This window comes from Armigeres subalbatus, chromosome 2 (assembly GCF_024139115.2).
Source record: "Armigeres subalbatus isolate Guangzhou_Male chromosome 2, GZ_Asu_2, whole genome shotgun sequence".
In the NCBI taxonomy this organism is placed as follows: domain Eukaryota; kingdom Metazoa; phylum Arthropoda; class Insecta; order Diptera; family Culicidae; genus Armigeres; species Armigeres subalbatus.
Window position 1 is genome coordinate 141,219,771 of NC_085140.1, and position 27,989 is coordinate 141,247,759.

General features: G+C 38.1%; 1 protein-coding gene across 1 annotated transcript in view; it reads right to left on the reverse strand.

Moving 5' to 3' along the window:
• Positions 1-18,968: 18,968 nt before the first annotated feature.
• LOC134210921 (uncharacterized) overlaps positions 18,969-27,989 on the reverse strand; it is a 334,560-nt gene continuing 325,539 nt past the window's right edge. Inside the window, exon 3 of the mRNA XM_062687358.1 lies at positions 18,969-25,656. Within this exon, the coding sequence (XP_062543342.1) occupies positions 24,088-25,656 (1,569 nt within the window). The 3' untranslated portion in view covers positions 18,969-24,087. The remainder of the gene's footprint in view (positions 25,657-27,989) is intronic.

Consider the following 27,989-nt stretch of genomic DNA (forward strand, 5'->3'; position numbering starts at 1 on the left):
AAGTCGACCGAAATCTAACCTGGCAACAGGTTAAAGCGATAGCCGGGCATCGCTCAGGATGGAGATCTTTCAAGTCGGCCCTTTGCACCACCGGAGGTGTACAGGATCCATAAGTAAAAAAGTAAGTTCGTACAATAGTCGTTCGATAACTGCAACATGTTTTCTTGTCAGTTAGCGAATGCCGTTCAATAACAGCGACGCATTCTAGACGTCAAACGATTGTCAGACGACGTCAGGTGAAAAAGAAGTGCACAAGATTGTGCAGTGCAATGCAGCTTTTATCGACTTTCAAATTGTTTTGAAGTTCAACTGTCCGATAACCGCAAAATAGATGTACCTATCGAATTTCAGTTAAAAGCATCGCAGGTAAATGACTTTCAGTTACTGAACGTCTACTGTACAAAGAATTTTCCGTAAATAATTCCGAACAATTTTCCGTTGAAATCCAATTTTTTTTATATCTACATTTTGAAAATCCTCCGTGGCAATTCTAAAGAAGTTTCCGTTAAAATTCCGGGGAAATTCTCGTGAATATTTCATAGAATTTTCCTTCAAAACTTCTTAGAGTATCCCTTGGAAATTCTTAAGAATTTATTGTTTTATCGTTGGCCATTTCAAACAAGCCGTCATAATTATTCTAGACTAAGAAAGCCAAAGTTAAAACGCCCATTCTACCAGCTGCAGTCTTCTACAATTATGAAGAAATGTCTGTGTAAATTTCGAAAAATGCCCATCAGAAACTCAGCAGGAACTTTCCGTGAATTTTCGAAGATTTTCATGTAGAAGTTAAGAACAATTTCCAGTGGAAAATCTTAAGTTTCTAATGTGAATTGCGACAAATTTCATGCTAAAATTCCAAACAATTTGATTTGGGAATTCTACAGAGCTTCTCTTGATAATTCCAAAGATTTCTCGAAACTGCAAAGTAGTTCCCGTGGAAATTCTGAAAATAATTTACTAATTTAGGAAAAACTTATAGAATTTTCTGAAGAAGTTCATTAGATTTTTCATGTGAAATTCAAAAGGTACTTCCTCTGAAAGTTGAAATCTTGAAAAAATCAGGAAAAATGCAAAAAAAAATCTTAAAGAAACGTAATAAAAAAAATCACCACGCTGATTCACGCCACTATTCGAGTAGCATCGAGACCGATACGCCAATAAAATTGAAGATTAAAATAGAAAAATCCAAAAAATCCTCGAATTTGTTAAAGACTGTTTCGAGAATCCTCAAAATTATCCATAACTTGTTTTGTTGCCACCTCATAACATTAAATTTTGGGCAAAAAAATTCGAGGGGGAAGAGACATTTTTTTTTCAATTTTAGTATCAGCCTAATAAAAAGATATTTTTGTTACCAGATAAAGATTGTCGCTGTCGTCGCTGTCCGGAACATCTTTTTCTGGCGAGGATAGGGGATCTAAATGTCAATGAAGGGAAAATACACACGATTTGACAGTTAGGTACCACAGATGTTTCGGACAGCAGAACAAAGGGAACCGAAGCGACAATCTTTATCTGGTAACTAAAATATCTTTTTCCCAATCACATAACGCAGAAAGTTGCCATTTTGAACCTTCCTCTTCCCTATATGTATTACACTTTTAGTCTGGAGCTTCTGTCACTTTTGTATGAATCGTCACACTTCATGCAAACCCCACTCCTTACCCTTTTAAACATTACCTTATCCATGGATGTTCCCCATGTTTCAATAAGATGCTCATAAAAAATACTAATCATATTGAAGAGTTTTACAGCAGATGATAAAGCACATAAAAATACATCACAATGAGACCTTTCCGTCGCATAATCTAGAGTTTCCTAGGTGAAAGCCCAAATGTCACTCAAATGACATCATGTCAAATGAATGTGACATTTTAGGGATATTTCACTTTATGATTCTAGATTTTATGTTTAAAACTATGTAATGTTAAAAATATTGTTAAAAATTCATGGAATTCATAAGATATTTCCGAAAAAAAAATTGGTTAAAGTCAGTTCAATCAAAGTTAATTGCCTATTTCCGGGGATTAAACCACCCGACTTGGACGTTAATTTTCAATGTTATGAAAACTCATATGTACTCACACTCACATATGTAAACAACACAACGTACATATTCACATATGAGTTTTCATAACATTGGTTAAAGTATTCCAATACAACCTCCATGAGTCAATGTTCAATGACTCGATATTACGGAGAAAAACAAAAATTTGGAAGGCTACGCGGAAATATCGCGCAGAGTGCAATCTCCGCATAGAACAGATCATACATAGTGTGCGTTGAGTTCAATTCAATAATTAGAACAAAATCAATTGTCATTAAGTTCCAACAATTTGAATGCGGTTTACATAAACATGGAATAATTATTCCAACACCAAAGACTAATTAGTCTTTGTCAGTGCCCTACCAATAATGTGTGAACAGGTTCCAAATGTAGTAAATTGATCCTTTGGCCCGTTGTATTATAAACCTTTATATTGAAGCTAATATTACCCCAAAAGCGTTAATAATTATGTTGGTGTTGACTGCATAAAAATCTTATATACATTGTTCAGTACTTCAGGCAGTTAATCAATTAAATATGTTTTATTATTTATACTTCATAACAATATTGTATTTCATGTCCTAAAACTGTCATACATATAATGATTGGTCACAGGCGGCTTAACCTACCGGACTCTCATGGTCCTGAACCACTCACGCAGTCCCTCCGTTCTTGTGAACGACAAGCGTGATTTTTTCGAAATGTGGGACTCTTTACAACGGTGCGAGTCCCGGAAGGTTAATGAACCTGAACAGACCTTCTGCCTTACCATGAGGCCATCGTATCAGGTCTGTTAGAGAGTACTACCCAGCACCAGGATTCGGGCTAATGCGCTATGAGCGAAGCACAGTCGCTTTGGTAGGGTCTGCATGCAGATACTTATTGATTTTTATATAAACCCGCTGCCAAACACAACAGCTTAGGCAAGCTCCACAACTCGTAGTGGCCAGGGGAGGGGTCGTCAAGTCCTCGCTACCCCCTAAAATCCACAATCTTTACCTATAAATTTCATTGAATCTTCTGTTCGGTTATTTTTGTTTCGGAATTGTGCGATTCCCCACTGGCCATCGAATAAGAAGAGGCCTCAACATCCCCACTAATCCTGTTCCTCTTCAAATTTCTTTATTTATTTAGAAATGCCAAAATTATAAATATAAACAAAACATTGGAAATTTAGCATGGCTGTCTTCAATCACTAGCCAGGAAAATATTCATTGAAGGCGCTTTGAATTTTCCAGCATTCCAAATTTTTCTTGCAATGCGTAATATCGACTCATGGAAAAAAATTATGCCATATTACAAACATATTTTCTGATGTTACTGCGATGGTCCCTCCAAACAGCTTTTCAAATATTTCTTGTTCCACATCTCGACATTTCCATGAGTCGATGGTCACTTCAACATTATGTCGCCAGCACTAAATTGTATTCTGACTTCCGACGTTTTACTTCCAAACTTACTTCCGACATCATGAACGTCAAAACAAAATTTGAGTTTGCTACCAACACATTGGGTCGTATAGCATAGGAGATCGTAGTAAACCATGTTTAAATACGGATGCAAAACTGTTTTCCTCCCGTCAAAAAATATAAAAAGGTTAAATGTGAAAACTTGAAGAAGAGGATATAAAAATTGAACATATTTCGGAAAACTGAAACTGAACATATTTCGAAGCTCATCAAACAGGAAGAAATTTGAACCAGACCAATAACATGTCACTCCAGAGGGTTTATACAAGCCATCGAACATGCAACTCAGTGAAACCCTGTAAATCCGTCACTAATTGATGAATAGATGCCCCCGACCTGATGTCTCCCCACGAACATCTGTACATTATTTGAAGCCTGCGGGTAGTATAGACGGAAGTGATCAAGTAAGATCTATCTAATTTATCGCTTAGAATTATTTTTATTTATGTACCTACACCCAGGTTTTTTTTTACACGGTTGGAATTCATTAATTTTCCGGTTAACCCGAACTTTCACAGCTTTTCAAATACCACCTGAATTTTCTTTGATTTTTTGTGAATTTTTTCGTGGGGTTAACTCCTTATTTCATTGACGCTGAAGGTCTTAAACGACTAAAACCAAACCGTGTAAAAAAAAACCTGGGTGTATTACTAAACAACCAATCAATTTTGTTATTTTGGGCCCATGCCACAATGGATTCTCCAGCTCTTGGCATTTTTTTCCTTTTTCAATTTCACTCTTCTGACTCGCTACTCGATGTAGCTTTTTAAAATTGAATTAGCATTTACAATAATCGAATGAAAACTAATCGCAAAGCGATAATTATTAGTCAAATGAAGGAATTTCAATGTTCCGTATGACAAATTGCAAATCGATAAACCGAGAGAATAGTTTCAAATAAACTTTAAATTACATGTTTCATTTTTTCCGGAACAGGAAATGATTTACTTCGTTTTCTAATAATAAAATTTCAATTAAATTCTGGATTGAACAATCTATTTTTTTTCCAAATTATTCTCTCCTGCTAATTGTTTTTATGGCAAATAATTGTAAATTTTGTTCATTGAGGCAGAGGCAAACAATTGAGAACTTCAATGTTTCAAAAATAAAATACCCCTCGAACTTGACATTCTCTCTTACTGGATTTTCCTCTCAATATGAAATACAGGATAGTTTTAATTTTTTCAAACTCAATTAAGAAGGAAGTAACCCAAGAAACAATTGTTGTTTGAAGAAACGTCTCTTACAGCTACGCTATTCAGCTGTATGTTTAATTATGATTGGTTTATTGCATTTGATACTACTATACCAACCTTGTTCGCCCAAAAATGGAGAATCTATTCAACAACAGCAGTTCTATAAGCATGTTGAAATAAAATGTTTAAGCTATCACCTTGCCTCGATTGTTCAACTGCAAAAACAATAAAAGAGCTACAACAACATTAATTCAACGCTTGTTACTACAAAGCTTATTACCCGAACTAATAAAGCTTTTGTTCAACGTTTTACAAATAAGGTTGTTTGATATGCTGTTGTTTGTATAACATAGAAGATTGGAGGAAGCTATTATTCAACATTAGTTTGAGTAAAAGTCCTGTATACAAGTTGAATAACGTTGGTTTTGGTGGCATCTAAATTGGTGTAAGGAATATCTCAAATGAAGCTTATTACAAGTTTCCACAACAAGCATTTTTTTTATAAAAATGTTAAAAGAGTACTAATTCTTACGAATAATTTTTATCTTGATATTATTTTATCTTTCAACTAATTAATTTATAGAACAGTGACTTGTTTTTTTACATCAACTAGTCATTACTAAAGTTATCACAATCTCGAACAATGTGAGGCTCGAACCGAGGACCCTTCGATTGACATCCGCTTGCTCTTCCGCTGCTCCATGCAAGGTCATATAAATCGACTATGTTAAATGTAGTTATAAATTATTTAACACCAAATAGAACAATTTATTGCACAAACATTGCATAAACAACATTTGAATATGTTTATTCAGTAGAATGTATATGACAACAATATTGTTGAAAACGTTTGCACAGCAACGTTTATACAAATTCGGATGAGCATCGAATGTAGTTGCCCCGATTGCAGTTTAAGAATCGTTGAATAATTAATTCTGAAACAATCTGCCTCCAATAGTCAATCCGTGCGCGCATCCGTTTCCTATCACTGTGAAAACAGCAACAACAAACAGTTTCGGTCTGAATTTATGCTTTTTAGTATAATTTTATGATATTAAGCAGAAACAAGCTTTATACCATTCGTAGGATCTGGTACAGCTTTGAGTTTTGCGAATGTTGCTGCATTTTCTACTGTTTTGTGTTGTACTTGTAGCGTCCTACACAACAACCGGTGTTTTTCACTAACCACTGATATGATATGTACCACTCTTTTTGAACTTTTAGAAAGATTTATCCATTTTCACAAAAAAAATCAATGCACAGTGACATCCGCACAGCCAGATACGACATAATTGATTTTGTCAACAATGATGAATCAACAGCAATTATGTTGTGTTGAACAACATTTGAAAGAACATCACTATAATTAACAGTTATCATACAGTAAACTTATTTCACAATTAACCAAACATGCAAAGGTTTTCAATCTAATATAAGACACATTAGGGTGGAGGATGTATTTTGGACCACCCTTACGGGGGCTCTTATTGTAGACCACCAAGAGGAATTTGCACTCAGTGGTCCAAAATATGAGCCGTCGAGCTGGTGGTCCAAAATACCTCCCTTACCCTACTTCATTGAATTGTACAACTTCGGGAGCGCTGTTGAATAACAAATTCTAACAAATGTTATTAAGCATCACATAAACATGTTATTCAATATCAACTTGATTACAGAAAATAGGATTTACTTTGGTGGAATAAAGTATATTTACAGTGAATAATACAACTGTACTTCACCCTGCCAGGGAAATTTTAGGGCAACATTTGTTAAACTTTTATTCGATGCTTTATTCAAATAACAACAAAACAGGGAACTAATGCGGTGATTTCAATCAGTATAACATTTATTAAACAACTTCTCAAACATGCTTTATTGTTCAACTACCATCGCTTCTATACAACAATTGTTCAACAAGCTTGTTGATTTATGGCTCTGAATTGTTTCTTGGGAAGGCTGTCAATATATAACCACCTGTTTTAAGAAAGCGATTGTGAATTGTGGTGTTGAAATACCACAGTTATGGTATTGCGGTAGTCGGAAAGAGAAAAACGGCATACCGTCAATGGTGGATCGGAAACATGTTTCTTTCGTCCAATTTTTCTTGCACCTCAATGTGAATCTTGAGGGTGATACTCCAGTTCTTCACCTGGGATAATTTATCCTATCAATACCATATGTTTCTTTTGATATATGTATGCGGCAGATTTCGTTTTTTTGCGCCATCAAATTTTACTCTAGATTACCATCAGCGAAAAAGTGAAATTTTGGAGTTGTTTTGTTTTTTATTATTATTAATCTCTGTTTAAGTTATTTTTATATAAGTTCATCCCTGAGGTGGTGTGGAAGTAGGCCGCACGAAGATGGAAATTCTAATGGGCCATGCAAGTTTTTGATTATACATATGGTCGTTTCAATCAGTTTAGTGATTTATAATTACGACTTCAATTCCAATAACTAAATATACCTAATGGATGAATTACCATTTTAATTTATTTATAAATATAAATTTTATTCAACCATTTCATCATGGTTGAATGAATGCTGTTAGCTTTCTGGGCATAAAGTGTATTATTTTTGTGTTTCAAATTCATGCTGTGTTCGGCTGGGTTCGATTATTAGAATGCTGATTATGTAAGTTATTAGCAATACGTGATTAAGGTTAGTAAATTTATTTTTTCTTGTTAATTTTATTTGAATCAAATTTATTTTATTTTATTCTTTTCATCTCGTTCCAGAGAGCGAGTAATGCCGCTTTAACCTAGGCATAAGAGCCAGGATACATGGCAGAAATACCTGTGTCCCATCTCTGGAAGTTGGATCCGCAAGGAGGGACACTAACCTTCTTAGCAATGTCCCTCCCAACGTCACCTATTCATATACCCCCTAAATATGGAACGGTTGGTACGGCTGTCCCCGTTTCTTCCTTTCGTGAATACAAAACTCTGCGTTGATCATGTTATTCATTATTGAATAATCTGACTGCCGGTGAGTTTTGAATTATCTCCCAATTTCAAGAATGCACGGTGGGCCTGGCCGTTTTAATATTTGTGTCACATTTATGATATGCTACAAATATTAATGTTGACAAGAAAATGTTCGGGAATACAATCGACATTTCCAGGATGCTTTTCAATACTGGCTGTGCATGTGCTAAGACAAGACAAGACAAGGCACATTGGGTCGTATAGCATAGCATAGTATAGTTACGGTGTACTTCGTAGATTGGACACTAGTGATACTCATGCTTTTCTTCTGAAATCCTTATTCAGGTTGCTATCAGAAATCAAGGTGGGTGTGGTGCTTGATTTCAATCACATAACATATGTGTAACTCGGGTTCAAAAAGTTGTACCCAAGTACAGATTCAGAGGTGGTATAGAGAACATCGTAATGTCAAAGGCATTATACCAGTTCACTTTCGAAACACGGAAAAAAATATAGTAAACACAATCAAACCTTACACGATGAGATGACTTAACCCATTAATGGGTACTGTATTTAAGTTAATATTATTCCTACCGTGAAAAAGTCACTCTTTTGACATAGAACTAGGGTAAATGATGTATCTTGGACAAGCGCAGGACATTCATTAGGAAATATATCGAGATTGAATAGTATAAAACAATTGAAAACCACTAGGTTCATCCAAATACATAACCTATGATTAATCTTGTGTCTCCATTGCCCAATTTTTGAGTAAATTACGTTTACTAGGTGTAAACTGTGATATACTGCGAACTGAAATATTTTCTTTTTGGACATCAAATATATAATTTCGACATGGAAAATGCATATATTTTGGACAGAGTCATTTTCTCCTAATTTAAAAATGGCCACCTACAGATCTCAATGGTATGACTTACCTACACGTATCCACATTCATTTAAATGCATTTATTTGCTTAACTGACAGAGATTAAACCAGAAATTAAAATTGTTTCGCAATCTTCTCGATATCATTGAAAACAGCCTGAAAGTTGGCAATTAATGGTTCATTCATGTACTGTACATGGGGTGACCAATAAATGTCTGATGCATGAAAACATAACTTCATTTTGGTCACTCCTTTTTTATCCGTCTCAAGTTCATGTTAAGCGATTGGAATATGTTAGTATCTCAATTACAATCAAACTTTGGCCGCAAGACCTCAAAATTGCCGTTTGAACCATTTTAAACGTGTTTCAGGTGCATTTTACGAAGAGTCCTATAATGCATGTTCTCCTGCATACTGGCGTCCAGCAGGCACTTTGGTAGAAAGCTTTACATTTTAGGTAATTTTAAAGATAAATAATAGTTGATTTGTGAATTCTCATTAGGAGTCGCTATAGTTGAGGTAAAAGTATGCAATGATCATACTTTCGATAAAAGTTTTCCTACACATTATCTAAAATTGATCGAAGAAGCTCAGGCTTGTCCAAAATATGTACATGTCCAAAATATATCATTTACCCTACGTCTGTCTTTTCTATATTGGCTTTTTCTACACGAATCGTATTTTATGGGATTTTTTTCACTAAAATTTTGGGATTTCCGCTGGTCATTCAGACATATTTTGGGATTTACGCGGATTTTACGTTGTTTTAATTTACGCGGCCCATATCCTCCGCGTTAAAACCGATTTCAGTGTGTTACTAGAGTGATTCAAATTTTGACTTTTTTGCACCCCGATGCTTAAACGATTGCATTTGCTATTTAATTAAACCTCCTAAATTTGTAGCTAATTTGGATGTAATTTGATTGTGCACACGTCATTTTAAGTTTGTATGAAAATTACTATGGAAATCGCTATTGATGTAAAAGATCGTTCCGTGAGGTGGCCCATGAACTATTAGAATATAATAAACGCGTCGACTGCATTAAACAGTTCCTAAGCTGAAATACAGTTGTTGTTGCGAAGCGATTTGACTTTTGTAAGCAAAATTTAAAAGAAAACAAAAATGCTCATTATTGATATTGATGTTATTCTTTTACGTGTTAAATTAAATTTCCCACGATTCAGTGTTTCCTTAATAACTTTTCTTGTAAGCATCAAATTGATTCGCAACAAAGACGAGCTGCTTCCTTGCTAAATTTGCTATGTAGTCGATGTATTCATACGTTTTTGAAGCTTAATGGGAAGCGTTGTGGAACGGTTTGCCCAAAAGTTACTGTTTTCATATCGATTTTCATACAAACTTCATATTGCGCGTGCTCACTCAAATTACAACCAAATTAGCTAAAAATTTAGGATGATTGTTAAAATAGCAAATGTGATCGTTTAAGCACAGGGGAGCGAAAAAGTCAAAATTTGAATCAGTCTAGGTTACATACAATATTGATGTATGATAATATTTGCTATTGAACAATTGCTAATAGTTTAGCAGACGGTTTCGGTAGATTCGTCGATCTCGTAAGAGCATCGCAAGCTTCTTCTATAACTCTTCACTATACCTATTCCAACTGGAAATTAGTAATCTATTAGCATTTCTGTGGTTGCAACTGCAACTCACGTGAAGGAATAATAATTATTATCAATAAACTGTCAAACTTCTTTGTCGCGTCTACTCTGACTTCCTCCATAGGATGACCACCAAACGCCGTTGACAGCCCAGCTGCCACGATGGACTTTCCTGTAATGAGTCACCGGGGCTCAGTCTGACTTAGTGGCAGGTGCTTAGTCAGACTGTGGCGGGCGCTTTCAAATCAAACATTATAGTTATTTCAATTGATTATTTGGATACGTGATCGCTTAAGAGTGTTGTTCATCCTCGTTCATTTGAAAAATTAATTTTAAAATCCTTTTCAAATGTTGGTATTAAAATTGTATACTTCACCAGTGTTCGTAATGCTCACTCAATCTCAAGAGCACAGGTCAAGGTCAAGGTCAGATTGTATTTCTATCAACATGAACTAACTTAATAGGCCCTTGATCTGAATAAATCTCAAAAGCGTTCAACAACAACATTTATGTTGCCTAATGGATGCCTAATGTGGTGAAATTAATCATTTTTGATACCTTAAAAATACCATATATTTTATCTCATAATTCATTGAATTCAATGAGAAAATAAAACGAAACACGGCTACGTACCGCATACAAAGTGAAATAACAGACTTTTTTTTTGTGCGACCGAATCGCCGAATAATATGCAATTAATGTGATTCAAATTTTGGGTTAATTTATTAGACCGTGCAGGGCTTTACTTTTATACCACTTTTTAGTTCCGTGTCGCTTTTCTCAGATGACAGAACGATGTTCCCCGTACCAGTTATACAACTTTGGCGAGAAGCAAAAGGGGGCCAACTTTTTGCTACGAATTCTCTTCAAAGTTACACTTATGTTATGTGCTAAAAGTGTAATACATATAGGGAAGAGGAAGGTTCAAAATGGCAACTTTCTGCGTTATGTGATTGGAAAAAAGATATTTTAGTTACCAGATAAAGATTGTCGCTTCGGTTCCCTTTGTTCTGCTGTCCGAAACATCTGTGGTACCTAACTGTCAAATCGTGTGTATTTTCCCTTCATTGACATTTAGATCCCCTATCCTCGCCAGAAAAAGATGTTCCGGACAGCGACGACAGCGACAATCTTTATCTGGTAACAAAAATATCTTTTTATTAGGCTGATACTAAAATTGAAAAAAAAAATGTCTCTTCCCCCTCGAATTTTTTTGCCCAAAATTTAATGTTAACAAAACAAAACAAGTTATGGATAATTTTGAGGATTCTCGAAACATTCTTTAACAAATTCGAGGATTTGTTGGTTTCTTTAATTTTAATCTTCAATTTTATTGGCGTATCGGTCTCGATGCTACTCGAATAGTGGCGTGAATCGGCGTGTTGATTCTTTTTATTACGTTCCTTAAATTTTGTTTTTGACATTTTCTAAGCAATTCCATCGTCGCGACGGCGACAACTAGTCGCCGCGATTCTATCGTTAGGTCGCTGCTGGCAATGTTCTATTTACGCTTCCATACCAACGGCGACAGAATCGTTGTCGCCAAGCGATAGAATCGCATCGCGACTGTCGCGTCACTTGTGTTTGGGGGAACCTTAATGTGTGGCTGTCCTGCAAGAGTTCTGACAGAATGTCATATTCATGAACCAAATAGATTTTTTTTACTTTTTTGGGACCGATGGACCGATGTTAAGTAGCATACCTTGAGAGCCATCTTTCGTGAGCTGATACGGATTCAGGGGATGCACTACATGATTGGAAAAGTTTCATAAAAGCAGTGGGCAGGGGTAACGAAGCTGATGATGCATATAAATTGTTTTTATTGGCTACGCAAAAAGCACTTGTCCCCAAAGGCAAACAAACTAAATCGAGGCGAAGTCTTATACATTTGTTCTAGGCTGCAATAACCATTTTTTCATTGTTTGTGACGATTGTGAGAGTTTCATCCCTTTCTTGAATTGTCTATCATTATCAATTGACAGCGAATTCTGCAACCTCAACAGCTTTACTCATAGTGCGAGGAAATATCCTATGCACGCCTTTACTTACCGTTTCTTATTCATACGGCCAATATGAATTCGCCATTAGTCAGGGAACTTTTCGAAGAAATATACTTTGCAAAATAAAAAATGTTCATTTCAAATTTAATTTTTTCACTGTTCATATATTTAATATAATAATAATAATAATCAATAATGTAATATTTATAATAAGTAATTATATGTCAATAATCATAACATTAGATCAATAACTAATAATCATAGAAACTAATCCCATAGATATAATCATAATCACTAATTACACAGATAAAAGAAACTCATTGTTCTTCGCATCATTGTTTGCTGTTATTTTACAGTTCATAGTTTTTTTTTCTCTTGTAAATCCTTGCTTTTTGCTGTTGTTGGTAAAATTACTGTTGGTTTTCGTCTTGCTTCTCGCGTTGTTGCTTATCGTATGATTAGGAGCGTTCTTACATCTTTAATCCTTTCGTTTTATCTTTCGCCTGCATTGTGGTAGTACAATGGCGTCCATTTCCCTTATTTTTTTTCGTTCAATACATTTTATCACATGCTCACATCGTCGCCTATAAGTTTCGGTTCCAAAAACAAACAAAAAAGCTCACACTCGCCACTCGCGTAGTGTGCAGACGGTTCTCGTTCTGTACAATGTTCAAAAGTTATTGTTCTCTCCACAGGCTGTAACAATTTGCACTCACTAACAATCAAACCGTTCTAGCGGCTTGCTTCCGCTGCTGCTGGATTTTCTTCCGAACAAGAATCACTACCAACCTTTGACTCATTTGGGGGATATACCGAAAGGCCTCGTCTTTTGTTTGTTTTTTTTTGTCTCATATTCGAAAGGATCCAACGAATGATTGATTGGCTGGCTGTTGGGTGCACGCTCACTGTTTCCGGTAATCAACAGGAGGCGCATGACAAAATAAAAAAAAAAACATTCTGACAAAAGATTGATAACAATGGAAACACAAATACAGAAAACAAATGCGACCGAAACACGTCTGGTCTTTCGTTTCCAATCTCTGTCGTGAAGAGCATCCCTATCTAAATTATGATTATAAACGAAATTGATGTTCGCTTTTTGATAACTTTTTTTTTTATTATCAGTGGATTGTTTCGATATTTTATCTTTTTTTCCTAAAACAGAAAAGTAAACAGACACTTTTGGTTTTGTTTGTCAAAAACTTCAACAACGTTTTTTGTCATAAATTTTATTGTTTCTTTTAATAGTTTTATTTTTTCAGAAAAAAATAATTGCAGTTTTTTGTATATTGCTTGTCTAAAATTTCCACTTATTTTCCATGAAACGGATTTCGATTGATTTTGGATGCGACTGTGTGTTTTGATTTGTGTTTTTTTTATTGATTTGGTCGAAACAATCGTCGGTGAAAGTTGGCCAGTTGTCAAAACTGCTGTTTTGATGTGGTTGAGATCAAACGTTTCGTTTCACTTTGAGGGTAGGTTGAAAAGTGGACAACTTTCACAAACGAAGAGCTGTTTGTTTACGTGTGATGCTATTGAAAGAAACAGACTGTTCCAAACAATCGGAGATCATTTCGGTTAACTTTCTATCAGTTGGACATAACTACTTACAGTGAAACCTAGTCGGGGTATATAAAACTTAGAGTAAAATCAAGATTAGCTTAATATCCTAACTGACGCACGGCACATGCTCCAACATCATTGGCGCGCTTCCAAATTGGTTTGTGTCACATACTAATTGTTTATGTTTTGGTCGGTATCGGTTCACAGTGTGTCACAAAAAACGTAAACTTGCTTCCTTGTCAAATCAGGATAGATTATTTGCTGACTTTTGTTCACAAACTGTTCTCGCGACAAAATATTTCTAGTTACGGTTCTTAACTCCACAGTTGCTTGTCACTAATGTTACACCATTACAATATAATCCATAATCATAATATTTACACTGAAATTTACAAAACTTCCTAACGGTTATGGTTAAAATGTACATAATATTACAAATCGGTATCTTCAGTTTCCTCAATAGTAGCTGTGTGGTTGTTTGCCTACGCTTGGTGACATAGGATAGTCCCTCTATTACACTTGTTGGACACTTGCTGTTCCGTCAAACGCAGTTGATTTGTATAATCGGATTCAGTTGGACGCGGCGAAATTTTTCAAAACAGTAGTGAATTACACGCACGCCATCATCGTTTAATCACGTGTTAATGCAACAACAACGTAACAAACGAACGATTGCCCGTTGAAAGATCTTGTGCGTTCTAATTGCCGGGGAGTAAACTGGTCGGACTAAGCTGTCAAGCACAATCGCAGTCGCGCAGCCCAAACAGAATGCCAAATGGTCGCTCAGTCATTATCGTTTGTGTGAAACCGATCTCGATCTAGTCTTCGGGGGGGAAAACTCACGTAGCATTCTGGTTGCGTGCGGAAATACGAAGTATGGTCAGAGGCAAGGCTGCCAGTTTTACGGTCATTGAAATGATAGTTTGACCGTTCTAAAGTTTTTTTTTTGGGGGTTTTCAACTAAGTGACCAATTGCGCTTGTAAATAAAAATTTCGTTCCACATTTGCGGAATGCTAAGTTTGATCCGCTCGATCTGTTGTGGAGCTCAACTGTAAGCTCTCATCAGCTAAATTGGTAGTTGCTAAGTTTTGTTTTTGTTTTTTGTTCCACTCTTTCGCAATATAATTTGTTCTTTTTTTCTCATTTAACGTACGACTTGTGTTTAAGTTGTAAATATATAAATAGACATTTAGTAATTTGTTTTCGTTCTGGTTTTGCTCAATAAATATGCTTGGGCTTTTTGTGATTTGCTTTGTGTATGTGTGTCTGTAAGTGTTTGCTATTACACGTGAGCCATGAAGGATCTGTTTTCCTTAATTCCTCTCTTTGTGTAGGATTTCTTATCGAAGAGTTTCGATTCAGTTTGATGATCTCTACAAGTTTTGCTTCCTAGTGGTTTAGATTTGTTTTATGAGTTCCGAATTTTTCACAATCCGTAATTTATATAATTTTAATAGAAAAAAACAGTTCTTCTACACATTTAAAGCAGTTGATTCCAAGGATGTCTTGTCTTGTATTTCGTTAGAGTAATAGTTGAAGGAAAAGTTGACAAAGCACTGTCGTATCTCTCTGTCTCTTTTCAATACTAGGGTAAGAGAAGGAGTTAATTTTCGTTCCATATCGATTTTCTACTTAAAAATTTGATTCTCCCTCGATTTACGTTTGTCTATGTATGTATGCTTATGAGTTGATTTTTTTTTCGATGCACTATCGTAGAAAACAAATTATAAACCACTAAAACAAAAAGACAAAAGTCGAACAGATAAGAAGCGATACAGTCGAAAATGGTTTTATTTATTTTTTTGTGGAAAATGCTTGGTTTGGCAGTTTGTCAATAGAAATTTGAACAAATGTTTGTTTGTTTAAGTTTTATCGTGAGTTTGTTCTAAGATTCTAATAGTTCCATGCTCGAAATCGGAGTTGAGAATTACAGACAAACGAATATTGAAGCAAAACATTTACAAAAGAAATAAGTTAGAATGTTTGGTAAAAGTATTTTGTTTTGTTATAATGTTTAAATAAAAAATAGACTATTTCACAGCCTGCATAGATACCTGAATATTTTATTTGTTTTTCTGTTTTCGTCACATTTTGTTTTCTTTGTTTCTATTAGTTACATGTTATAACTCACACTTAGGTTCACTACTGTTTTATATAATTAGTTATTATTTCGTTCTGCTTGATTCCTCTAGGTTGATTTGTTTTGTATTGGTTTCGTTTGTGTTCTGTGGTAGAGGACGTAAAAAAATGTTCAAGATAGATTCAAATAAAAATATCGGGGGAAATGTATTCGTTCGCATTACACATTAACTTTAGCATGTAATGAGATCATTGGTTCGGCAAAATTCAACACTTCAAATAAAAATGCGTCCGTATCGGTTGAAAGGTTTCCCGTTGAAATCAAGATCTTTCGTGATGTAAGTTTAGCGTAGGGTACAAGGAGCGAACAAGAGCACAGTTTACTTCTCATGGAGGAGGGCGCAAGGTGACACTTTGGGGTTTTCATACTTTGTACAATTGGTTAGTTGCTTGGATGATTGTAAACAAATCTTAAATAAAAGCTTGATTTATATTGGAGGACTGCCAAAAGATGGGACGAATAATCGTATATTTATGCCAAGATCTGCAGGATATGTTGTTTTCAAAACAAATTCTGTATTATACAAATAATTTCAGCAGGTGCCGGACTGTTCGAAATAAACCCGAAATCATTTAATTGATTTCACAAATGGCGTTGATAACATTCAAATTTCGTTATCAAAACTATAAAACATGACAATAGAATGGTGATGTTCGACATTTGGTCATTGTGAATTGCTTGGCAGGTTGATATAAACCAAAACTCGAATCTGAAGGATTTAAATGTAGAGAATAAATCAGAGTTAGCAAATCTGTTTTAAATAATTGGTCAAAAATATTTATCTTTTTCTTAGTTTTCGTCCTAACACTTTTCTTCAAAGTTATCAATGGGATTGCAGCTATCAGTCTTAAGAACACGGCCCCATTATCTTTTCGCACAAATATCAATAAACAATCTACGCGATGCTGTCAGCCAACGCATCGCTCAACTATTCTTATGTAAGTCGGTGAGTGTGTATGTGTGACGTGTGTTCGTAATATTTATTAATTATCTATTGACTATTTAATGATGAAAATTGTATGCTTAGTGTACTCGGCCCTTACACGAATAAGTTCAATAGGTTCCTACTAACACCAACACAAACATATAAGTAAAAAGAGATGTTTTCTTCCAATTTTCTTTCAATGTGCTACAAGTTTCGGTGAACCGCTTCAACAACTTACCACCCAAAATGGCGCCAATACCACAATCCTCTATTGTTTTCCTCAGCTACTAAACAAACGGATATCAACAACAAGTACTAATGCAACCACCGCTCAGAAGTACATCGCACTGACGGCGTAAAACAATTTTCAATCTCAAGAGATGGAGGCGACACGTAGACGGAATTGTAACATTCCGTCGTTCCTCGATCCCAGATGATGCACGACTCAGCATCGCGACTAATGGGGAACACTTCTCGGGAACAACGGTACGAAGTCTGGAGCGGGGAACCGTCGCGATGGTGGGGAAGACAATGGCCTGCTAAACAACTACACATACACGCTGCTTGTCACTGATGATAGTCTTGCTTTGGGGAACGATCTCACTCTCACAACCTCATAGTACGTACTTGAGTCGGTGTCCGACAGTCTGTTCCAATGTGTGTGTGTGTGCCGTGTATGTTTGGTATGAGTTTCATGACTGAAGTACTCAAATTCCGGATATTTTGCTGTTTGAACGTTGTGCAGAGCCGCGGGGAATGATCCCTGGGAGGAACCTTGCTATAGTTTTGTATGATTTCGTAGTTCGTCGGTATGATTGTTCTCTTAATTGATTAGTAAGATCGCGTTCGATACTTCAATAGGTGCGAAATTAGCGGAAAAATATTTAATTAAAACTTACGATCATTTGGTAGTTTCAAATCTATTGTTTCGCTGTAATGTTTTTTTTTTGTTTTCTATTTTTACATTGTGTTAATTTTGGTGCGGTGTATAGTTCCAAAATAGATTGAATCACTTTTGTAGTCGTTTTGTTGCTTTATGATTTCTTTTTGCTGATTCGTAGTAAAATAAACCACTTTGTTTTGAGTAATAAATCGCTTAACAATCACGTTTTATTTACTATTAATTGTATTTTGAATTTAATCCTGAGAGTTTTGCTTTTACCATCGTCAAAGAAAATAAACATTGTGTCGAAAACAACTGTCCTCTCACTAAATTGGTACAGGAAAACAGCTTTCGTAGTGTTGCTTTACAAAAATAACATCCACTTAGTACATGCATCTGTCAATGTCTGACTCGTTTCCAACATTATCGACTAAAATAATAGATGAAAAGCTATCAAATTGCTACTGACACTGCTCCCGATCGCGGTACGGATCGGTTCACTTATCGATAATTGATGCTCATTAATTGGATACAGTTATCAACTAGTTTGCTTCTATTTCAATGTAATCTTCTAAGCTTCCACTCGTAATCGATGGTATTACCTGTAAGCCACCTCACAACGTCCACTATGGATTCCTCAGTACAGAAAGTGTTTCCCACGCTTTTTTCTTTCGTTTTGATTATTTTCTTACAAAAAATTGAGAACAAAAACAAACATTTCCCTGATATTGTTTGCTGACAAAAACCCAAGTTATCATTTCTGTGTTATTTATGCTTTGTTCATTGAGAGATCTTCAAATCACAATAGAGATGAGTGACACTTGTCGCACGTACGCAGACTAACGTTCCCAGTCTTGTGAAAGCGGAGTGACCGTACCTTAATGTTCCTTCCTTTGGACGCTCACACAGTCTCAGAGTCTGTCTCAATTCGCAAAACAATACTGCTTTGTGAGCAGGCTTAAAACAGTTTCACACCTTGAGACTTTTCGTCGCGCAACATTGCTCCCATGAATCGATTTGATAACGGAATTGAGACAAACCCGAAAACACGGTTGAGATTATCCGCGCACCGACTTCACACCCAACAAGTAACTATTGACTCGCTCTCGTTCCGGTCCACCACTACTGGCTGCAAACAAAAATCTTTTGTTCCGCATTGAGTGAGAGAGAGTTCCTGCCTACCTACCTCTGTCCGCTGCCTGTTCGTTCGTGCAGTGAAAAATCTGCCTTTAACCATCGCCGTTTCCGATGCGGTTGGTTTTGCTTTGTTTGTTGTATTTCTCAATAAAATAGCACTACTACACAATTATCATAACCACAATAATATAGTGTTGTGTATATTTTAATGTATTTTACGCCATTATATGTGTGCTGCTCGCATCACTCCTACCAAATAGAAAATATTTCAACTGCGTTCTGCTCAGTTCACTCTACCGCCTGCGCTAACTTATTTCCTATGGTTCTATACTCGTTTATTAAAATGTGTTCCAACAGTACAACAGAAAGTTGCATGTATTTGTGTGAGTGTGTGTATGTGAATGTATGTGTGTATGTGTTGTTTTTTACTTTTGAGTTGATAATTTATACCTTTTGTTTTTTCATCGTAAGGTTTTTTTACTCAATCTTTTAAATTTACCATTAAATGTCGCAGAAAACTTCCGACTGGTTGCGGAATTTGTATTCCATTACTTTTTAATCACATTCAGCTTTTCTTCTTATTCGTTATATCTACAGTTTTTGTTTGCATTAACCTTGGTTTAATTTTTTGTTAAATTTTGTTTTTTTTTATTTCTTAGGAAATTTTGAACATTACACAAAATACTTAGAAAAAGAGCGCAAGGTGGGATCAAATCAGTTGGACACAAGACATACAAAGAAAACAAAATAATTAAATAAGTGTGTATGTTTGTATTTTATTTCTACACAATGGGAAACTATGCTACAATATTTACAGAAACATGGATGAAATCGAAAAACGAAATTTGAATTAAACAAAAGAAAAAAATGTATATTGTGAAAGCTGAAGTAAGAGATGACCCGGTGTACGAAAAATATATAAGATAAATGATTTAACTGAGATGTCAGTCGATGATATGCTTAAAAAATCTGTTCAAAATCAAATGTTTTGATATCATCCAACAGAATTGTATTGAGGCTTGACGAGCACTAATTCCGCATATAAATGTTATGCTCAATTCCAGTTGTTTAAATAACCAAATTAACAGACTTAAGTTGCAAAATTCCTCACCTGAAGTCCAGGAGCTGCTCCCAAGAGTTATTCTAGGAGCTCTTCTAAAATACTATCTTTAAAGAGGCCCTTCCAGGAGATCCTCTAGGACGTTCCCCAGGAGATTCTCTAGGAGGTCCTTCAGAAGCTCTTCCAGTAGTTCCCACAGAAATTCCTCTGGGAGGTCCTTCAAGAGTTTATCCAGGAGGTCGTCCAGGGGGTGCTCCCGTTTCAAAGGAAGCACCTCCAGTGGGTCCTCAAGGAGGACTCCAAGAAGGTCTAACGAGAGTTCCTCCAGGAGGTCCTTCTGAAAATGCTCTAGCAGCTCCTTCAGGAGGTCCTTTAGCAACTCCACTCAGAGGTCCCCGAAGCTCCTTTAGGGAGTCCACATGGGGTCCTTCAGGAACTTCTCCAGGAGATGCTCCAGCTGCTCCTCTAGGAGGCCTTTCTGGAACTCTTCCGGCATTTTTTCCAGTAGGTCTCCCCGAAGCCCCTCCAGTGAGTCCTCAAGGAGGTCCTTCGGGGGCTTCTACTGGAAGTCGTTCAGGATCACCTCCACCAGGTCTTCTCAGGGGGTTCTCAGGAAAATTCTTCAGGTAGTTTTTCAGGCGGTTTTCCAGGAGCTCGTTAAGAAGGGCTTTCTGGAGCTTTTCCAGTAGGTTCTCCAGGAGGTCCAGGAGAAGTATGTTCTCTAGTATGTTTTCTAGGAGCTCCATCATAAGGTATAAGTCCTTTAGGGACTCTTCCAGGAAATTCTCCAGGAACTTTTCCAGGAGGTTCACCATGAACTCTACCAGAAGGTCCTTTAAAAGATCTTCCAGTATGTCTTCCAGGAACTCCCCTAGGAATTCTTCCTGCAGTGTCCTACGAAATTTCTTTAGGAGGTCCTCCAGCAGCTCCACTTAGAGGTCCTCCCAAGCTCCTTCAGAGGATCCTCAATGGGGCCTCTTGGAAGCTGCGTCCTTCTGGAACTCCTCCAGCAGATTTTCCAGTAGGTCTTCCCGAAGCTCCTCCAACAGGTCCCCCCAAAGTTCCTCCAGGGGGTCCTCAAGGAGGTTTTCCTGGAGCTTCTTTAGATGATCCTCCTGGAGGTCATTCAGGAGCATCTCCAGGAGGTCCACCAGAAGGTTCTCAAGGAAATTTTTCAGGCGCTTTTTTAGGAGCTCGTCCCGAAGGGCTTTCAGGAGCTTTCCAGTAGGTCCTTCAGGAGGTTCATCAGAATCTCGTCCTGAAAGTCCTCAGTGAGCTTAAGCAATTTCAGAAGGAATTGCATTCAAACAGGATTTTTTTCGCAAGTTACTTCAGAAGTTCTCCGAAGTCCTCTTCACTCAATTCCTCCAGGATTTTTTTCATAAGTTTCCGAATGAATTTCATCCGAAGCTGCTCCATAAATGTCTCCAGGAGGTTCCTAGAGAATTCCTTCAAGGATTCCCCGAAGAGTTTCTTTCTGGAATCCTTCGGGACAAATTTCGAAGTATGTTCCAAAGAACACCTGGATGTATTCCCTGTAAAACTCAGTGGGTACTCCAGGAGGTCCCCAAGAATGCTATCTAGGAGGTCCTCTTACAACTTCTCTAGGAGGACCTACTGAAGCTCCACCAGAAGGACCTGCAGTAGGTCATTCAAAATGGCCTCCAGGAGCTTTTTTGTTCTCTATTGAAGAGACTTGCAGCCCTAGACTGGCTCACCTCTGAAATACCTCCTGGAGCTCCTCCAAGCGCTCCTCTAGAAGGTCCTTTAGAGAGTCTGCCAATAGGTCTTTCGCCAGAATCTACAGTCGAGCTCCACCAGGATACTTTTCAGGATCTACTCCTCCCCTTTAGTAGGTCTTTCAGAAGCTCCTTTTTGAGGTTCTTCAGAAGTTCCTTCAATCAATTCATCAGAAACTCCTCCAGAAAGTCCTTCAGGAACTCCAACCCAGGTAGAATTCTTTCAGCAAGCATTCCTTCGCGAATTTCATCTCCTGGAATTTTTCCCTTCATACAATTTGCTTAGGAATTCCTTCAGAAGTTTCTCCAGGAATTCTTGAATGCCTTCATAAATGTCTGTCCCTAATATTTTTCTCTTGGAGTTTCTCTCCGGAGCTCTGATCAAGTTTCGATTCTGGAATTAATTTGCCGAGGAATATTCCGGATTTTTTGTTTGTGGACGAATCACTGCAAGAACTTCTGGAGAAGTTTCTGGAAAAAAAAAATGGAAGAAATCGCGGAAAGTTATTCATCAAACGCAACCGAATACACATATACGATTGCCAAACTTCAACCTCAAGCAACACACTTGATAATAACAAGTTCCTGTGACTTGTGTCATATTTGAGCTGCTGCAAGCAAATCCGAAAAAATAGGTATAGATTCGATCTGGTTGATCCATTCATCAATGGCATCATATGAAAATAAGAAGTGCGAACAATGCCCCTTTAGTCCTGCTATTGCTTCGAAATAAAAAAGATGCCCTTCATCAGCTCCGCCAGCCATGAACGAACAAAATCTCTTCAACAATCGGACGATTGAAGAAAATCTTCTGTTCACACAGTCGAGTGACAGCAAAACGAGAAAAAGCTGCCAAAAGCACAATCGATAACTGATTCCGTATTCTTCTGCACTCTCCCAACAATTCAGATCGGGCGGCCCATCGTCATTCGTAGCACGGCACCAGCTCATCATTCGAAAATGTTCCGAAAAATCCCCACCGCTCGCAAACCCAAACGCCGTTTAAACTCTCCTTTTAATAGGATCATGATTCATGATTTATGCAACAAAACATAAATCAAGCATTTCCTCCGACTCGCGACGACGGATGAGTGTCGAATCGACGCAAGTAGGACGCAACCGAACGCGAACGACGAACAAAACAGAAAATCATTCAATAATCATATTTCGTTTTTTTTTTCTGTTCACCATTCAGATCGTTCGGAGTTTTTTTTTTGTCGTCATATTTTAACCTTGTGATAGCTCAAACTCCGAGGATTGGATTCTTTTCTTGCTTCACTCCTCCAAAATCAGGTCTTTTCCGTACCATTGAATTCAGTTTTATTGATAGCAGATGGGATCCGTTTGATTCGCTCTCGGTTCATCTTCCTTCCATCGCGTGAGATTGTCCCGCGCCTGGCGCGTGTGAAAGTGCTGAAAAACAAAAACATTCCCCAAGAAGGTTCACCGAGAGGGGAAAAACAATATCAGTTGATCAATTTCCTCGTGGGACTTTCGATTGTCTAAACAATCGCCCCTCCTGGAAAGCTGCTGCCGGTGTGTTTGTTTTTCCCGGCACTGGCTGGGGTGGGTGGTGGACTAATGTTTCCCGTTCTCTTCATCAAATTCAAGATGATTTGATGGGAAACGGTCCGGCATTTCAATTGCTGTGCGCAAACTTTTACTACAGAATCAACAGCGAAAGAAAGGCAAGCTACTGATGTAATGACTTAATGGAAAATGCCACAACACATTTCCTCCTTTGGCCACCCGCTCCAGTTCTTAATAGGTCTTTTCTATTGACCGAAAAAAGGATGGAAAACTTTTGCAAAACTCAATGACGACAGAATGGGCGAAGACGAAAGCGTGTTGCAGTCATCAATTAAAAGCAGGAAAATGGGGATTCATAAAACTTTTCCCGGTATTTTTTTTCCTGTTTCGGAAGCGATTCCCACCAGCAGTTTACCAATTTCCATCCACAGTTTTGCCATTCAAATGATGGCTCAATAGTTTTGTCAAGTCAAAATATTGTAATTTCTTGCGTTCTCCATGTTACCAACTGGCCGGAGCTTGGGACTGTACGGTACTCGTCTCATAGCTACTCCGTCATCTCTCTCTCTCCCCCTACATTTTTTCAGATTTTTCTCCATCATGCCCAACTTCTCAATTAATTAAAAACCGCATTTGTCTTAACTTTTTCACTAGCCCCACTTCAGCTCTCATTAAAAAAACGGAAAAGGAAACTTTTCAATTTCGCCCTCATCACAACACTTTTTAAATTACTTTTTTTTTCGATTTGTCCCCCACTTTAAAACTTACTCTCTTATATGATTAAAACAAACATCCTTTCGCTACCACTCTGTCTCTCGATAAACCTGACTCTCCTCCTCGTACTCACTCTCTCTCTCTCTCACAATAAAGCACTTAATTTTTTGGTTTCTCAAATCGATGTTCCTTTGCTGTCTCTCTCTCTTCTTTTCTTACCCCACCCACTCGACGACCAGGCAAACCTAGTTCAGGTCGTACTGCATGTTGAGGTCCAGCAGCCGGGAGACATCCGTCGGGCAGGTGAACTCCAGATGCGATCCGCTCGACGACGAAGCCGTCTCCAGTCCGTCGAACCGGATATCGTTCAGATCCTCCGGCACCATGTCGATGAGATCGGGGTGAACGAGCTGCTGGTTGCTGATGTGGGACTGCTGGCTGAGGGCGATCGCCGGACTGCTGATGAGGCCGTTCGTACTGCAGTCGCTCAGCACCATGCCGTTGCAGTTGGACGTCGTGGTGATGCTGTTGATGTGGGAGTTCGGGCAGCTGCTCGCTATCAGAGTTTCCTGCATCGACGCAGATTGGCAGTTGGACGAAATGCTATTGAGCGGGCTGGATTGTTGCAGTTGGCGATTATCGACTAGATGCCCAACCGAGTTGAGCGAGTTCAGCTGGTGGCCGTTGAGGTTGAGGTGAGCGGAGGACAGTAGCAGCGGGTTCGACGCAACCGCACTCGACAGTTCACTAAAGCTCGCTAGGGTGGGGTTTCCGTTGGCTATGCTGACCGTCGTAAATATGCCGTTGTATCCTACATCGTTCATCGAACTCACACTCACTGGACTCGAGCGGGTATACTGATCATTATGGTTCCCACAGTATGGATTGTCGTCCCTTTTGGTGATGGCCTCGTTCAGATATGGGTCATCCATGGAAAACCTTTCGCAATCTTCCTCAAAGAACGACTCACTTTTGATGTCAACGTTCATCTGATTTCCACCATTCTGTTCCATCGTATCGATCAAACCATTCGTGTACTGATTGTTGCTCAAAATAATTCTCTTGTTATCCTCATCGTCAACAAAGAGGCTTTGCGATACGAATCCCCTACTGCACTCGTCCGTTGAAAACTCTTCCAAGTTGGAGACAAACTCCAAAGGCATTCCATTTGAAAACGTCGGTGAGATCATGGAATTGTCCTCGAAGTATGACGCTCCTTCCGGCGAGCTTGGCTTTATCGCCGGCACCAGGGGGCTCATGAACTGCTCTTCAAAGTTTCCGTTGGTGTCCCTCCGTTCCGTTTTGAGCAACGTCTTCTTGGATTTCAGATTGCTACTGTTGTTGTTGTTGTCGTTTTTGCTGACTTTTCCATTGCGCCGGCTCGTCCGTGGCTTACCGGACGATGGGGACAAAGACGACGACGAAGAGGACGAGGAGGAAGACGAGGACGACGTTGAACTGCCGCAGCTATCCCGCGACGACGTGGACGAGGCAGGTGAGGACGAAGCCGAAGACGGAGACCCCGAACTGTTGCCGCTGCTGCTCTTGCTGGAACCCTTGACCTGTTTCTTCTTTGGACGGTATTTATAGTTCGGGTATTCCTGGGTGTGCAGCTTCCGCAGTCGTTCCGCCTCGTCGATGAAGGGCTGCCGCTCGGCTTCACTCAGTGCCTTCCAACGGGCGCCCAGATTCTTGCTAATGACGGCATTGTGCATGTCCGGCGTAACTTCGCAGATCTTGCGCCGTTCGATCTGGCTCCACACCATGAAGGGGTTCATCGGGCGTTTGATATGGCCGGGGCTGTGCTTTTTCGTCTGTTGAAGGGAAGAGACAGAAGAAAGAATGTTATGAGGATTTGTTTTTAAACATGAATAAACTATGGTGTAATATTGACAAAGTGGAGCTAAAAGATAATATGGAAGAATAGTCTCAGATCATGGTTGTGACAGTGTCTCTAAGCCCGGTAAATAAGTGAAAGATTTTTTGTAGTGGGTGGTTCAGCGAGGATACATTTCAAATGATGAGCTTTTTTTGCCAAAGAACCGTAATCGATATAAATAAGATTCCGATTCAGACTACCGTTACCGCTTTGTATCCACAAGCTGATGCAAGATATGTGGATGGTATAATTAATCCACATTTTTCTTATTATTTTGTGTGAAAGTTATTATTTCATCATACTGGAAGTATAATCCATAGCTACCGAATACAAACATTGGATTACAGACAAGTTTTATTATGCTCTGCCAACAGAGCCAGCTACGACAACGCACTTCGCCATACAAATGTAGGAAACTTGTTAAAGCATCAGATTAAAGTAATAAAAATTACAATCCATCTTCCCTCCCTCGGTGTTCATAATTTGGATAAACGAAACAAATATGCTTGTTGTCGACGCTGTAATAGACATACTCTCGTTGTGTTCCTGTCTCGTCGCTTGCAGGCGTATTTTCGGTCCATGACCGTCGAAAAAAAAACCACATCACAACCCTTTTTGCCGGGATTATGTGTACATAGTATAATTCATGCCGCCAGTTCATCATGCCCCTCCCACCACCGCATTTGATACGAGGTCCAACATAATACAATTACACACAAATCCAGCACCCGCACCTCACCCATTTTTTGGTTGCGTACGGCAACGACGATGCAAGCGACGCGACGGTGGGATTCCGGTGGTCGTTGAACGATACCGCCACGCCACGCCACCACGACCGCGACGCGATTACGAGCAGCAGCAGCGGTGGAACAGACCAACCCATCTGTGCTGTGGGAACGCCTTTCTCTCCAATCGTAGTAGCCCGAAAAATGATGAAGATCACAACTGACAACACAATACAGCATCCAACTATTTAGGCATCCAATGGGGACTGTGTTGAATTTCATTTTATGTTTGTTTACTTAATCTTCATTTTAACCAGGCATATTTTCCTTTTTCATTCAGCCACGATATAAGAGATTCTTGAAAAAGAGGTACTTCCAGCTGGTGATTGTTAGATTTTTTAACAATTCTGTATAAGAACCTACCAGATGAGACCATAACAATATTTGTTTATTAGCTAAAATTTTTTGCATTAGAATTCGACAATTTTGCATATATCCAGTTCTTATACAGGTTTTGGTGGTTCTTATACAGTATTGTTAGAAAATCTAACAGTTGCTGGTTGGGTGCGATTTTTGATCAACTGTTCTTACTCGAAGACAGAACAGAATCTATTCTATCTATTCTATCTACAAGTTACTTCAGTTGTAAGAAAAAGGAAAAAAAGGCACCATTGCAAATTGTTTTCTTGGTTTAGATACCTTCCTCTTCGCTATATTGTTTCCAAAATTTGAATGCTTTTATAGAGATATTTAATGACTTTTTCAATCAGTTACTGCACTGCACGACTAATTTTAATTTGATTTTCAAAATAGAACATTAGTCCAATTTCGTAGTTTATGAAGAAGTATATGACCATTCGGTACAGCTTTTTCCTTCGAATCGACAAAAAAGGTAGACAGAAAAAAGCGAAACGAGCCAGACTTAAATAAAAACAACATAGCCTGAGGTTGGATCGCTTTTTTGCTGCTTTCTTCGCCGTCAGTGTGGAGGTGTTTTGTCAAGAATAGAAGCATCGCATATGCGAAACCGTAGGAGAGCATAATCGCTCCGCAAAATTTTTGCAACACAACAACGTTCTTAAGCACTTGAAACAGACATTTGTTGTGTGTCAAAAATGAGCAATACTTGGAATGGAAGTTGGATAGGGACGAGTTATCCGAATAGATACTAGGAGTACTAGGAAAAATGGTTCACATGTGGAAAACTTTCTTCTCGAATTGTGTTGATTTGTTCAAATCGATATCTCCAGAAATTTCAAAAGTTTCTAACGAAACAAACTGAGACACTGTCGACATTTTAAATCAGCACGCTGCTGCTAAATAGTAAAACGCATCTTCGACATTCTCCTAAATTTAGAATTTTATCGTATTTGCAGAAACTTTGTATAAGCAGTTTGAAAATGAATCTTGAACACGCCTTTCCACAGAAGAGCGTTTAATTTTTCTAATGGTTCAGTGCTATTTTTAAGGAAGCGGGCTTGGTAGTCATATGGCTACTGCTTCTGCCTCATACGCAGGAGGTCGTGGGTTCAATCCCAGGTCC